This window comes from Alosa pseudoharengus, unplaced genomic scaffold (genome assembly GCF_046254945.1).
Source record: "Alosa pseudoharengus isolate Yale_2024_CS ecotype anadromous, Long Island Sound unplaced genomic scaffold, YU_APseudo_1.1 YU_APseudo_1.1_scf_12, whole genome shotgun sequence".
NCBI lineage: Eukaryota > Metazoa > Chordata > Actinopteri > Clupeiformes > Clupeidae > Alosa > Alosa pseudoharengus.
The window spans coordinates 34,815,332-34,828,771 of record NW_027468587.1 but is presented as its reverse complement, the minus strand read 5'-3'; the positions used below and the strand labels follow the sequence as shown (position 1 = coordinate 34,828,771).

General features: G+C 42.3%; 2 protein-coding genes across 4 annotated transcripts in view; both read left to right on the top strand.

The window, feature by feature from the left end:
- Positions 1-244: 244 nt before the first annotated feature.
- On the top strand, positions 245-11,263 carry slc2a3b (solute carrier family 2 member 3b). Of its 3 annotated transcripts, XM_076281055.1 has the most exons (12): positions 285-392; positions 723-891; positions 1,163-1,324; positions 4,697-4,801; positions 5,819-5,979; positions 6,173-6,413; positions 6,677-6,839; positions 7,018-7,205; positions 7,359-7,463; positions 7,574-7,675; positions 7,798-8,001; positions 8,160-11,263. In XM_076281055.1, the coding sequence occupies exons 5-12, from the start codon at positions 5,849-5,851 to the stop codon at positions 8,412-8,414; spliced, it is 1,389 nt and encodes a 462-aa protein (XP_076137170.1). In that variant the 5' UTR covers positions 285-392; positions 723-891; positions 1,163-1,324; positions 4,697-4,801; positions 5,819-5,848; the 3' UTR covers positions 8,415-11,263. The 3 variants fall into 3 exon arrangements, with proteins under 3 accessions (XP_076137169.1, XP_076137170.1, XP_076137168.1); XM_076281054.1 differs by lacking the exon at positions 1,163-1,324 and having other exon boundaries at positions 245-338; XM_076281053.1 differs by lacking the exon at positions 1,163-1,324.
- A 1,749-nt stretch (positions 11,264-13,012) lies between these two features.
- ephb6 (eph receptor B6) overlaps positions 13,013-13,440 on the top strand; it is a 34,536-nt gene continuing 34,108 nt past the window's right edge. The window contains exon 1 of the mRNA XM_076281052.1: positions 13,013-13,068. The gene's annotated coding sequence lies outside the window, so the exon portion shown is untranslated. The remainder of the gene's footprint in view (positions 13,069-13,440) is intronic.

The following is a 13,440-nucleotide window of genomic DNA, read 5'->3' as shown; positions in this document are numbered from 1 at the left end:
AACATCTAGCCTATTCATAGCGCACAAAACCTAATAGGAGCGCGGCAGAACCTAACATGTTAGATGGGACCTGGTGGCATGAATGAAACAAGTGAAGGGATATAAGGATACAGTTAGCTTCAATTACTATGTAGTTCCTTAGGCAAGGATACGCCTTCTTTCTGAATAAACCCATCAGTATTATTAGAAAAAAGACGATTATGTATTGACTCATCATGCCCGGAAATGCAAATGAAACGGGTGTCACCAGTCCAGATGAAACTGAAGTGAAACGTGCAGATCGAAGAGTATACCCTCGTATAAAAAAGCCCACCGGTGGAGGAGGAACCTAAACAAGTGTGAGCATCCTTCGGACGATATACTATAACACGAGGAATTATTTAATCAATACGGTAAAGTAGGCTACTTTATTCCTTAAATGGAAAACAAAACAAAATTGTACTGGTAGTTTGAATTTTAGTCCATGTTGTAATTACGCATCACTGGTGCGCCTTTATGTCAGATTTTAATATTTTGTAATGGTTTGATAAGCGGAACACAAGACCAGGGAGGGGCAAGAGGAGGGGCACGTGAACACTTGACTTTATAGGCATGTGTAGATGTTACTATACATCTTAGTTATTGAGATCCTTAGCTCACTCTCGTGTCTTTGACGATTAGCCTACATGACAAACTCATTTTGTTCTGTTTATTGACACTACTGCTGTTTGTTGTTATCATAGGAGCTATCCAGCCAATCACTGAATTCTTTGATAAATTCAACTTAAAACAAGAAGTGCATCAACAAGTCTGAACTTTGGAGTCAGAGCTCAGATACTGCCCTGTAGAGAAGCCCGTGATACCACACCACACCTCTGCTCTGCCGAGATGGAGAAGATGGAGGAGGATAAGGTAAGATCCCATCTCTTCCCTTGTATTGTACTGCTCCTTGTGCAGATGTTACCTAGCTGTTACTTGTGTTCCACCAAAACGGAAAACCACAGCACATATATAGATTATGCTGCCCACCACACATTTTAACTCTTTAAGACTTGGCTCTTATGACAGCCTTGATGTGTTCAGTAAAATTACCTCTGCTATGAAACGGCACATTTCTTACACAATAAGAGAGGTTTCCTGAGTAATTACATGGGGATTTGTCTTTCCTCCACCCTTTGTCTAGGCAACAGAAATGAGTCAACCTGGAATTTATGAGAAACACATCCAGTACTTTTCCTTTCTGGCAAGCCGAAGGATGGGGGCTGTATTGAGGAAATGAGTGGATGAGGGAGAGGTTGAGAAGAGAGAGAGCGTGAGGGGGGTTGAGCTTTCTCCCCGTACACAGGTTTGATGGCATGTCCCAACCTGACAATGAATGTGTTGAGCTCCAACCAGTTTTGGCATCTTATAACATTAGGATACAGAACTCAGGTGACTGTACAGACAAAGAAATGAGTTTTGCAAAGCCTATGGCATGTAGGCCAGAGACATATGGCCGAGAAGGACGCAAACCGGCTCAAGGAGTAATTATTGCAGCACCTCCACTCCTCCACTCCCTAATTTGCATTTACTGAGAAATAGTTTTGTTGCAGTGGTGCACATCAAATCAGTTGTTTGTTGTGGTAAAGATAATTGCATGCGTTATGGTTGTCATCAGCTTTGCTGGCCTACAACAAAAAGTCACTGCATGCTACTGCTACATAGACTATTGTGCCACTGAGGTAGAGCAAGTCTACGTAAGAAGCTTGCACAATCAAACATAGTGACTCACTCCCACTAGTGTTTTATGTTCTCAGTCATGCGTGTGTTGTCAGTGTGGCTGATTGAAAGGGTATGTTACAGAGTATCAAAGAATGTCCTGCAGTGTCCCCATCTTTTCACGCTGGATTTTTCCACAACTACGTCCGTCCGTCGCCATATTTAAGCTCTATCGTAAAAACCTGTTGAATCATGCAGTGTGCATGGAAATCATCTGATAAATTATGTATGTGGCAGTTTGGTCTGCTGCAACATTTATCTGTTATTGCAAACATCCTGTGACTGTGCACCATGAGGAAGGACATTGAGATCTACACTCGCCGATAAACTGCACGATCTAAAACAGCTCTGATCTCTGTTCTTATAAAACTATGTTCTCCTTATTTTAATTTTCTTTGAAACATTTAAAATCCAGCCCAATTGTGGTGCACTGTAAAAGTTGTGTTATCGGACTTAAATAGTGAAATGTGCAGTAATGTGAAATGTCAAGTACAACACAGATGTGGCATAACCAATGGGGAGTTAGTTCCTCTTCCTTCTGTGCCTTTCAGTCTTTGAGCTTCTGTAAGGAGAAATGAACCCAGTCACAATGTCTGGTGGCTTAATATCAAGACTATGCTGACCTTCAGCTACTAAAGTGGCTTGGTCTTATACCACACTAACATTATCACAAAGAACCAATGTGCTGTTTTAATCAGTGTATGCTTAACATGGGGATTTTGCTTTCTTCAGCACTTTGCTTACTTGATACATGATGTAGGTCACTTTTCTGAACAGTACAGGAACCACAATGGATTTTGTGGATCAGTGTTTTTTATCTTTGTTTGTATAACCAATGTCTGACAGCACATGCCTTCTTTTAGTTATGCTAGAGGTGACTTTCATGCTTTATATTTAAGTCACACTTTATGTTAAAGACTCCTTATAACAGTGTATCTGTAAGTACAATGTAATAATATGACAGTAAATTGATGCCTTGAAGTACATTAATAGGTTTGGAGTTAGGATCAGGATTCAGTTAGGGCTGTGTAAGTACAGGTTAACCTATAGATGTACAGTGAGCTTGACATAAAGATGTTGCTTTGAACATTTATTAGTTTGCTTACTTACTCTCGTCATGTTTAGCTCTTTGATGTGCATAGGATCTACACATTCTGTAGCTTAACCCATTTACTCCTGAAATGCCTGCTAAAAACGCCTATAGAATCCTATGGCATTCTAGACTAAATAACCTTATTTCCTGAGGGTTTTCTGAAAACATACTAAAAATTGTCAACGTCTACCAAAATTTAATATCTAAGCCTCTGTAGCACCTAGAAACATGAAATAAAAAGCATGCTGCGCTACGCAGCATCCAGCGGGAGGGTCAATGTTGCGCTACACAGCATCCAGCGGGAGGGTCAATGTTGCGTCATGCAGCATCCAGCACGAATGGGTTAAAGGAACCATATGTAAGATTGTGGCCAAAACTGGTACTGCAATCACTTTCAAATTACTGTAGAGCGGTGTATCCCCCCCCCCCCCCCCGAGGTTGCCAACTCGGATGCCAAAACACTACTGACTTTGTGATTAGTAGATAGGTAGAGGGTGGCGCATCAGGCATCAGTTGAGGGCTGCACTTTTTAAAAGGCAATATCCTGGCCGGACTACTGTTGACAGTGATATAAGTATTTGAAATTAACATGATTTCTTAATGTCTAGTGACATATCAGGGCCATTTTATGGTTAATTGAAACACATTTCTTACATATGGTTCCTTTAATTGGAATCTTACCTGCCATGCGTGTGCCATAGTATGGCAAGGAAACCAACAGCAATGTAATGTTAAGGGTTTAGACCGAGAATATCTATTGTGATTGATCTATTGAGTCAAAGAAGGACAGACTGTACAGACCGCCGAGAACAACCCAGGAAGACCATGTTAGTGAGTAACAGCACTGTCATATCTAGCATGAATACCTCAGCATTGCTCAACATGCAGAGAAATAAATGGAGTTAGTTTCCTCTGCCAAATCGCTACATTACTTGTGATGACTTGTTTGTCCAAAGAGTCTTTCTGTTTTTTGCCGTCGCCACATCTGTTGCATTTAGACCATTCAGAATACATACATGTGCCACTAAACTGTAGTGCTTTCCACGTGTGGTGTTTGGCAATATGCAGTGTAGAATATCTACAATTTCCCAACACGTCTGAGGCGCATGGTGGCTTTGTCTGAGAAACGGTGAGAGAGAGAAAGGAGAAGAGGGTCAGGAAGAGCAGAAATAGAATGTATCATTGTGCGTCTGCCAACAACACAAGCTTTGTGACAACTCCACTGTGCTTTCACAGTCTCTTGCAGACTGATTGCGGGGCATGTGAGACTTTGTTCATTGTGTACCAACACAATCCACGTGCATCAACACATTAAAGCTCTCACTGATGCTGTTTGCCTCCCCCCCCCCCCCCCCCCACACACACACACACTCCTCTCTGAAGGATGTTTTGATGGGATGTGGTCCTCTTTGAGAATGTAGTGGTCATTTGAACAGATGTTGACAAGCGGTGCAGTCAACCAGTGACCCTGACTAATCATAAATCTTCTTGACCTTAAAATCTGTGGTTGCTTTCCAGGGAAAAGGGGGTTCATATGGCTTCTATATCATGTTGTTCAGCTTCATATGATAGCGGGATTGGGGATTGACTTAGGGTTGGTTGCTTTTAGCAGATATAAAATTCCCATTCACCACTAGTGAGACTGACATTAGACGGTACAAGAAAATCTGTAGGTTTGAGGTATATGAAGTCTTGATATTTTTTTCTGAAACGAAAGCAGAAATTAAAAAGAGTAAAGGATGATAGTGTTTCTCTCCTTCATTTTTTTCCTTTCTCAGTTTTGGTACTGTGGTGATAAGGTCTGCTTAAGTGTACACTGGGACTGGCATCTCATTTAAGTGCTCCTTCTCTCTTTGTCTTTTCCAGAAGAAGAAGCCGTTGACGTGCTACCTGCTGTTCTGTATTTCTACAGCAGTCATTGGATCGCTGCAGTTTGGCTACAACACTGGAGTCATCAACGCACCTGAGCAGGTCGCTACTTTTACAAAACAACACTCACAATATGTAGTTAGTAGATTTATGGAGTTGCTTATACACATTCCTTTTTTTTTCTTTGGTTTTTACCTAGTTTATGAACGAGTCTAAAAATGCATTGAGGTTTTTATTGGCATCCAGTCAAGGCTATGTGATTAACAAATGTCTATTAGCTGACTGACTAATACCTAAAACTTATTAATTATCATTTACCAGATAAAACATATTGACTCCTAACCAGTAGCATCTCTGTCAGTTATTCCCTGCTTAACCTGCTAGGTAATAGGAATGAATGGGGAAAGAATGGCTTATGGTTTGTTGGGGAAATATAGGACTCTTGTTTAAAGAGTTTATAGAGAGAAGCCAACGCACCTATGTATTTCAAATCTGATAAAATGGTCGGCTTTAAGGGGTTTAGCCTTTTTCACCCATTTCACCCTTCTCAATGAGACGTGGTCTGGGAACCAAACGTTCATTTTCTCGTATTTGAAAAAAATGCCCAGATCCGTTTATTGGGTGCCACGGATGTCTATCAAATGCGTCTGTGCATAGCTCATCATCGTCTTGCTTTCCCCCCTGTTCTGTGATTGGTTCCCTATCTGAGGCAAAAATTAGGGCGGTAGTTTCCAGGCTGCCTTAGCAGCGTGAATCAAATCGCGCGCAAGGCAGCATGGGAACACCCAGGCTAGTTCAATACCATGCTATTCAATGTTCTCATCGGACATGATCAGACATGTGTGTCTGTCTGTCTGTCTGTCTGTCTGTCTGTCTGTGTGAAATGAAATAAAAGTACCAGAGGCAAGGCTCTAACTAAGGAGTCTAATATGTCAGAGTCTTAAGCCAAGCTGCCTCAAGTGATGACTTGACAGGGAACATCCTGGTACAGGCTCCAGACGCTCTGCGGTGTTGGAGAGGTCTATTCTGCTCTTTGTTGAACCAAAAAAGGCTGAAGTTTGTGTGTGTGTGTGTTTTCTCCCATAATAATATGTATATTGTATCTTTGGATAAACTCAGAAACTGAGAAGCTTCATCCAAAATATATCAATGGAGCGTTATGGAGAGGCTATGGAGGAGGGAACCGTCACCATTGTGTGGAGTGTTGCCGTGGCTATCTTCAGCATTGGAGGCATGGCCGGGTCTGTCTGTGTGGGGGTTCTGGTCAACAAGTTTGGGAGGTGAGTAATGAGGACTTGTGATTTAGAGTGATGGTGGACTGATCTGTGTCACGGTGCCTTGAACAGTACAGAATGTTGTGCCTTTGTGTGAGTAACACTCTCTTGCAAATGTCTCCCAGCCTTGCGCTCGCTTGTGCTTTAATTGTGTCTGTGTCCTCTCTATCCCCTCCTATGCCTTTGTTCTCTGCTCTAGGCGCAAGTCCATGTTTCTAGCCAACGGCCTGGCAGTGATTGGTGGAGGCCTGATGGGGTTTTCCAGCTTGTGTCGGTCATATGAGATGGTGATCTTTGGGCGCCTGGTCATCGGGCTGTTTTGTGGTCTGTGTACTGGCCTGAGCCCCATGTATATAGGAGAGCTAGCCCCCACTGCCCTACGAGGAGCCTTTGGCACGCTGCACCAGCTGGGTGTGGTCATTGGCATCCTGGTGGCCCAGGTAAGATCTCTTCATGCACTCCTCCATTTTTCCATCAGCATGCATGTAAATTAGGGCTTTTTGACTCACTGTAATCCAAGGACAATCACTCTGACATAAAAAGCAATGTAAGGGCTCCTGTTCTAAGGTGTGAGGTAAAAGCCAGTCCTTCCCACAGTGAAATTGCAGACTACTGTTTGAAAACCCCTGAGATAAAAAGAGGGCATTTTCTGTATTTTTTGTCATCTTTGCCCTAATGTTATTGTCTCCCCGCCTTTGTCCAGATCTTTGGTCTGGAGTCCCTGCTGGGCTCGGACTCCCTCTGGCCCCTGCTACTGGCTCTGACAGTTCTGCCGGCGGTCTTGCAGACCATCATGTTACCAATGTGCCCTGAGAGTCCTCGGCACCTCCTCATCAACCTCAACCAGGAAGAGGAGGCGCGCAAGGGTAAGACAGAGAGCAGTAATAGCAGTCTAAGGGAGCTTGATAGTGGTTCCAGTACTTATTCAAATGATATTGATTTTAGGGGAAGATGTTATATGGCATCATCCTGCTATATTTAGCGTATTCATATATAATGAACAGAAATTGAAGAGCTTTCTGCTCTTGTGATTTCGGCCCACAGCACTGGTGCGTCTGCGTGGGTGTGAGGATGTCAGTGAGGACATCAATGAGATGAAGGAGGAAGGCAGGAAGATGGCCATGGAGAAGAAGGTCACCATCCCTGAGCTGTTCCGCAACCGTTCGTACCGACAGCCCATCATCATTGCCATTGTGCTCCAGCTGTCTCAGCAGCTCTCTGGAATTAACGCTGTACGTAAGAACTACATCTCCCAGAGCTCTGCTGATTAGATATGAAACCAATCTACCCTTATCAATTTTTTTTAATTATTACACACTGTAAATTACACTGTAAATGTTAGTATTGTGTCTTTTCTCCAATAACAGTTTGTCTTTCTGGTGTAGGTGTTTTACTACTCCACAGCCATTTTTGAAGGTGCTGGAGTCTCCAAGCCCATCTATGCTACAATAGGAGCTGGTGTTGTCAACACGGTTTTCACTGTGGTCTCTGTAAGTACAACTCTACCAATCATTTAGATTTTTGTGTATGATGACATTTATCTAATTAGATCATGTGTGCTCATGTCTACATGAATGTGTGCTCTGTTGCTTTTCTCTAGCTCTTCTTGGTGGACAGGGCAGGACGCAGGACACTCCACCTCATTGGTTTAAGTGGAATGGCAGTTAGTGCTCTTCTAATGACCATCTCTCTTGCACTGATTGTAAGTTTCCGGCTGTTTATCTCTTCTTTTTTCTTGGTATATCTGCACTTCATTATCAATTACTTAACCAACAATTTTTCAATGGTGCTTAATGTTTCTCCTTAAATTCCATCCCATTTCAGGGTACCACTCAATCCCTCAGTTACCTGGCCATTGTGGCGGTGTTTGGTTTTGTGGCCAGCTTTGAGATGGGACCAGGCCCTATTCCATGGTTCATAACGGCAGAGCTCTTTGAACAGGGACCCCGCCCTGCAGCTATAGCTGTAGCAGGATGCTCCAACTGGACCTCCAACTTCCTGGTCGGACTCAGCTTTCCCAAGCTGCGGGTAAAATGCTGCTTAATCCTGCTCATTAATCAAATACTGACACACTCCCTCACGTAGCTCTTTGACGGTCTTCTCCACTAATGTGTTATGCCGGTAATAGATTTTATTTCTGCCACAATTTGTTCTCATTTGTCCCCAATTTCTCTCTGTTCTTTTAGGAGCTGTGCGGAAGCTATGTGTTCATCATCTTTGTCATCTTCCTCATCTTCTTCATCATCTTCACCTACTTCCGAGTGCCCGAGACCAAAGGGCGGACCTTTGAGGACATCGCTCGCGGCTTCGCCAGCGCTGCCTCCAGTCTCCCTCCTCAGGATGGCGAGATCACGCTCCCCGTCTCGCCTACCAGAGAGAAGGTGCCCATGGTGGAATTCCCCAATGTTGACAGTAGCAAAAATGGCCTCCCAAGCGTCTAGCAGGGCAAGGAGGTCTCATCCCACAACACAGCTAACTGCACTACACAGACAGCCATGGCAGACCATTAGCATTTGGCAGTAACCACAGGAAATACTGTAGTTCACAAAATGGACCTCCTTAGTGTGTAGTGGCTGTGTAGTGGGGCAGCTGTGGCCTACTGGTTAGCGCTTCGGACTTGTGACCTGAGAGTTGCAGGTTCGAACCCCGACCAGTAGGCACGACTGAAGTGCCATTGAGCAAGGCACCTAACCCCTCACTGCTCCCTGAGCGCTGCTGTTGTTGCAGGCAATGATACTCCTATAGCTTTTGGGAAAAGGACAAGGCACTTGTGTAATTGGGAGCAGTGCCATAAAAACAGCCATTTCATCCAGTGAGCCATGTGCTAGACATTTTTCATCTAATACTGTTTGTATGTCTAACCACATTAAGCAAGTTGTCACTGCCCAGTAATAGCCTAAAGTAGGTCATGTGTAAAAGTACTGTAGAACACTGCCTATTATACTGCCTCAACGTCCATGATTGCTTGCTGCTGAGACACGACCAGCTTTAGGATGCTGGGGCTTGGTTAATGAGGAAACATGGTGACGCTCCCTCTGGTGGTTAACGCTCTGCCCTTCGTGAAGCCTGCAGTGTTCCTCAAGTAGAGACCCACGTGGTTCTGGTGAGGAACCTCACATAAAACTGATCAGATTGACTTGATAATTGATGGATTGCTAAATCACAAACATCCCATGGATTGCAAAATCTAAAACAACCTATTCAAAGACTCTGGATTTGAGTGGTGTCTAAGGGCCGTTTTTTGAGGAACACTGCCTCAACGGAAACTTCTTTGCAGAAGTTGGGCAATTGCCACTACAACCAGAACCAAAGGATGTACGGTGGCTCCAAACTAAATGTATTCTATACCATCTACGTATTAGTGGTGTGTGAGATGACGCTGAGGCCGGCCGCTGTGATAAGTGAATGGACATATAAGTGTGTGGCTATACGGGAGCCAAGCTCCCTTTTGATTGAGTGTATGTAAATGTTCAAAGGAAATCTGCTGGTGGAGATTCTTCCCAGTTTTATTTTTATTTATTGCAGCTTGATGTTACTTATGAATTGTGATTATGTGTACATTTCTCTTAATCACTGAAATAGACCTAATGACGTGGTAGTGAGTGAAGTGGTAGTAATACTGTACTGATATTCCTATTTAGATGGTGACTAATATTCCAAGCGATTACTGTTACTGCAAAATTTTAAATGTGCACGAGTGTCAAACATATTCTTATACACTGTAGTCTCTCTTCAAGACACTGGTGTGAAATACATAAAGCACTCTCTGAACTAATCACATGCCATGCACTTCAGCCTCTGCAAAGATTAGTACTTGTTGGAATTCACTCTTATATTTCTTAATGGAGCTAGAGAGCAGCTTGTGGTTGACCTAGATAAACAGTCCCAAAAAGCTAGCTGGTGATGAGGCGAAACTCTGATCTTCTCCTTAGCCCCGCACTGCTCACTATCTACTTCCTTACTAGCTGACGCTTGTCCAATGACGCAATCTCAGTGAAGTAAGTGCGCCTAACCGTTACACCCTGACTAAGAACAGATGACAACCTTCTGTCCTGGCACAAGCTGTTGTGTTTCAGAGCCAATACAGTTGATCAAAGAACTGTCCTTTTTTCTCAAAGACAAACAAGACTCCAGTGGCATTTCACATCGCACAATTTGCACAACCTGTGCACTATGGATCAATCAGACAGATTCTAGGCTACTGGCTGGTTTGTACTCCTAATTAGCCTAACTACTTGACATTCTCAACAGCCAGGGTATTTATTTTGCGAATTCGGGCAGTCACAAAATAAAAGATAAATAGCTGTTAAAAATAATAGCCCAGATATTGCCAAATGAATAAAAAGGTAAACAAGATAAACATCAATTCAACAAAATTGATTTTAATGTGGGAAAAAGGACTATTGTGCTTGAATGTCAAGATGCCTCCTTCCAGGCCTCAAAAGGAATCTTAGTACATATTTGATAAAATGTTGTAAAAAGCATTTTCAGCCATTACAGTACCATATTATTATATGTCTTGTGTTGTGATGATGTAACATTGTGGGATTTGGGGCTGTAGTTGTAGTCTTTTACCTTTCGTCTATTTATTGTATGTTTTGCACATGTACTTCATTTGTGTGTGTGTGTGTGTTTGTTTATAGTGTATATAGCTTTCTGATAGAGGGTTGTCTATTAATGGTGTGGTGAATAATTTGTCCTTGTTACAAATTGCCTAAAGTATTTGATCTGTTGCTACATTTGCTGCTGGGGATGCTTGCTAAGCACATGCACTATCACTTTACTGGCAACGCACATTCTAGGACAAGGATTTATACTGTTCAGAATCTATTGATATTTTGTGTTGAAGCATGTATTCCCATAAACATTCATGAATATCGATGTTTCATTCTGAAAATCATAAGTATATAAATTCTATTTACTATTGTCTGTGTATGCTCACATACTTCCACTGCCAGATTTCACTGAGCGTTTATTAAATTTGTTTTAAATTGAGAGACAGACATTAGATACGTATTATTGAGTAGATATGTATATAGTGTATATATATATATATATATATATATATATATATAGTATGTATATATATATAAAAAGCATTTTGCACTCAATATGATCCCCACCATTCTCTAAATGCACAATAAATTCCAGAAACATGGTATGTGTATTATTTTGTAATCAACATCGCCTATCTGCTTGTAGTTGAGTGAGGATCCCTCATTTTCTCCATGGTTAGCCTGTACGCTTTTCAACCTCGTAGCTGAGTGAGGATCCCTCGCTTTTCAACCTCGTAGCTGAGTGAGGATCCCTCATTTTCTCCATGGTTACGCTTTTCAAACCTCGTAGCCCTTTTGCCGCTTCTCTTGTCATTTTCTGCCTCTCTTGTATTGTCTACATTGTACTACTACTATGTACTGGATACTTGTATTGTCTACATTGTACTACTACTATGTACTGGATACTTGTATTGTCTACATTGTACTACTACTATGTACTGGATACTTGTATTGTCTACATTGTACTACTACTATGTACTGGATACTTTCATGTGAAAGAAATGTAAATGAAAAATTAAAACCACTTCTAATGAATTCACATGTACGTGTGATTAATAGCTGTTGAGTTATGAGAGTTGTAAGAATGTTGAGTGTCTGAGCCCTCATTCCATTGGATAAATTATACAGTGACAACATTTGTACATGGCTGCCCTTGACCAGTGTAAATAAAAACTGAGTCCTGTGGCTAATGAAATGACCTACACTGGACCCAACCACAAATCCGTATAGTAGAGACATCTTTTTTGATCAATTTAAAGCAAAAGAGAAATCCTTCTTCCACACCACAGTCCTCACATGCGTACATATTAGGCTATGCACACTCTTGCGCTGTCTGTGATGCCCACTCTGTCTTCTATTGCAGGAGCATGTGTTGTTGTGTCTAGCACAGCGTGGGAGTGCCTGCCATGGGACCCACTGCACATTTCCTCCGTGTCTTTCACTTCAGTTCTCTATGCCATTTTCTGGTTGAGCTGTTATAGCGCCACACTTTTCTGTGTCTATGTGTGTGTCTAGTCTATGCGTGTGTGTGTGTGTTGATTGGAAATGTATGAACACAGTTCAGTTCCTTAGGATTGCTGTTGTTTGCCATGTTGGGGTGTATTCATTTCTTTCGTATACTAATATCCAACAATAAGTATTGAATGTACACTATTCTTTATCTGGCTAGCTATTTTTTGTCTCAAAATGTTAGAGTGATTTGGATAAAGTGAAAACCAATATTTAAGAGCTTTAAGATTAACAAACACATAACTCACACATAAACACTGAGAACATGTCTGTCAGGTTTCTCACCTTTGATGATTCTCTGATGGATGTAATTCTCCAAGATAGCCAATAGAGGGAGCTGTCCATGCACGGAGCACATCCCTGATTTAGCTCACACCCTGCCTTTGGGTAGGGATGAGGTGACTGTATGTTATCTGAGGGAACAAGTTTCTGGAGACTACATTAAGATGTCATTTTAAACGGGCTGTCTGTTTGAGTTGGGTACTGACGGATGGAAAACATAACAGCATTTCAGAGGGTAGTTGTGTTTCCTGCCAATCACTCCTTAGTGCCACTGCCACACATACTTAACTTCTGAGTTGGCTCGTCGCTGAGAGCCAAGAAGTGTCTTGGTTTGACATGGAAAAGGGGAGCAGAAGGAAAAAGCACAGAGCATAGAGAAAAGAGGAGATATTTACATTTGTCTGGAAAGCCCGGCAAACATGCCAGGTATTTTTCCCATGCCACAATTTATTGTTTTATTATTTTTCTGTGTTTTCCATTATTTGTCTCACTAAGAATTTCTATCCTTTACTCAGTCTCTCTCTCTCTCTCTCTCTCTCTCTCTAATCTGAAATGAAACGAACAGACAGACTCCTCCCCCAACTCCCCTCCCTCTGTCTCTCCTCTCTCTCTCTCCCTATGTGTCTCTCTTGTTCCCTCTCTCTCAAACTCTACCTCCCTGTGTGTCAGTAGTATCATTCTGTAGTGGAAATGTGGAGTGTGTTTTTGTACCTCTCTCTGTTTCTCCAGCCTAATTCAGCAGAGGAAGGTAAGGAGCTTCTTTGCCTGTCTGTGGCCTGCATGGGTGCCATTGGCAGCACCGCACGTGTGTGTGTGTGTGTGCTTGTGTTTGTGTGTGTGTGTGTGTGTGTGTGTGTGTAGGAGTGCTTACTTTTGTCTGTCAAACTGCTGTTCTGACTGAACACTGAACACTGAGCATCTGTTTGTAGTCATGCACATTACGCCAGGGTATTGCATGCTCTCTCTCTTTCTCTTTCTGTCTCTCTCTTGCTGTTTATGTGTGGTAGTGTCACAGAGAGATGCTCTTGAGCCTTTGTGTGTGTGTGTGTGTGTGTGTGTGTGTGTGTGTGTACACGTATGTGTGTGTGTGGTTCACAGTTTAATTTTGAAATATTGATTG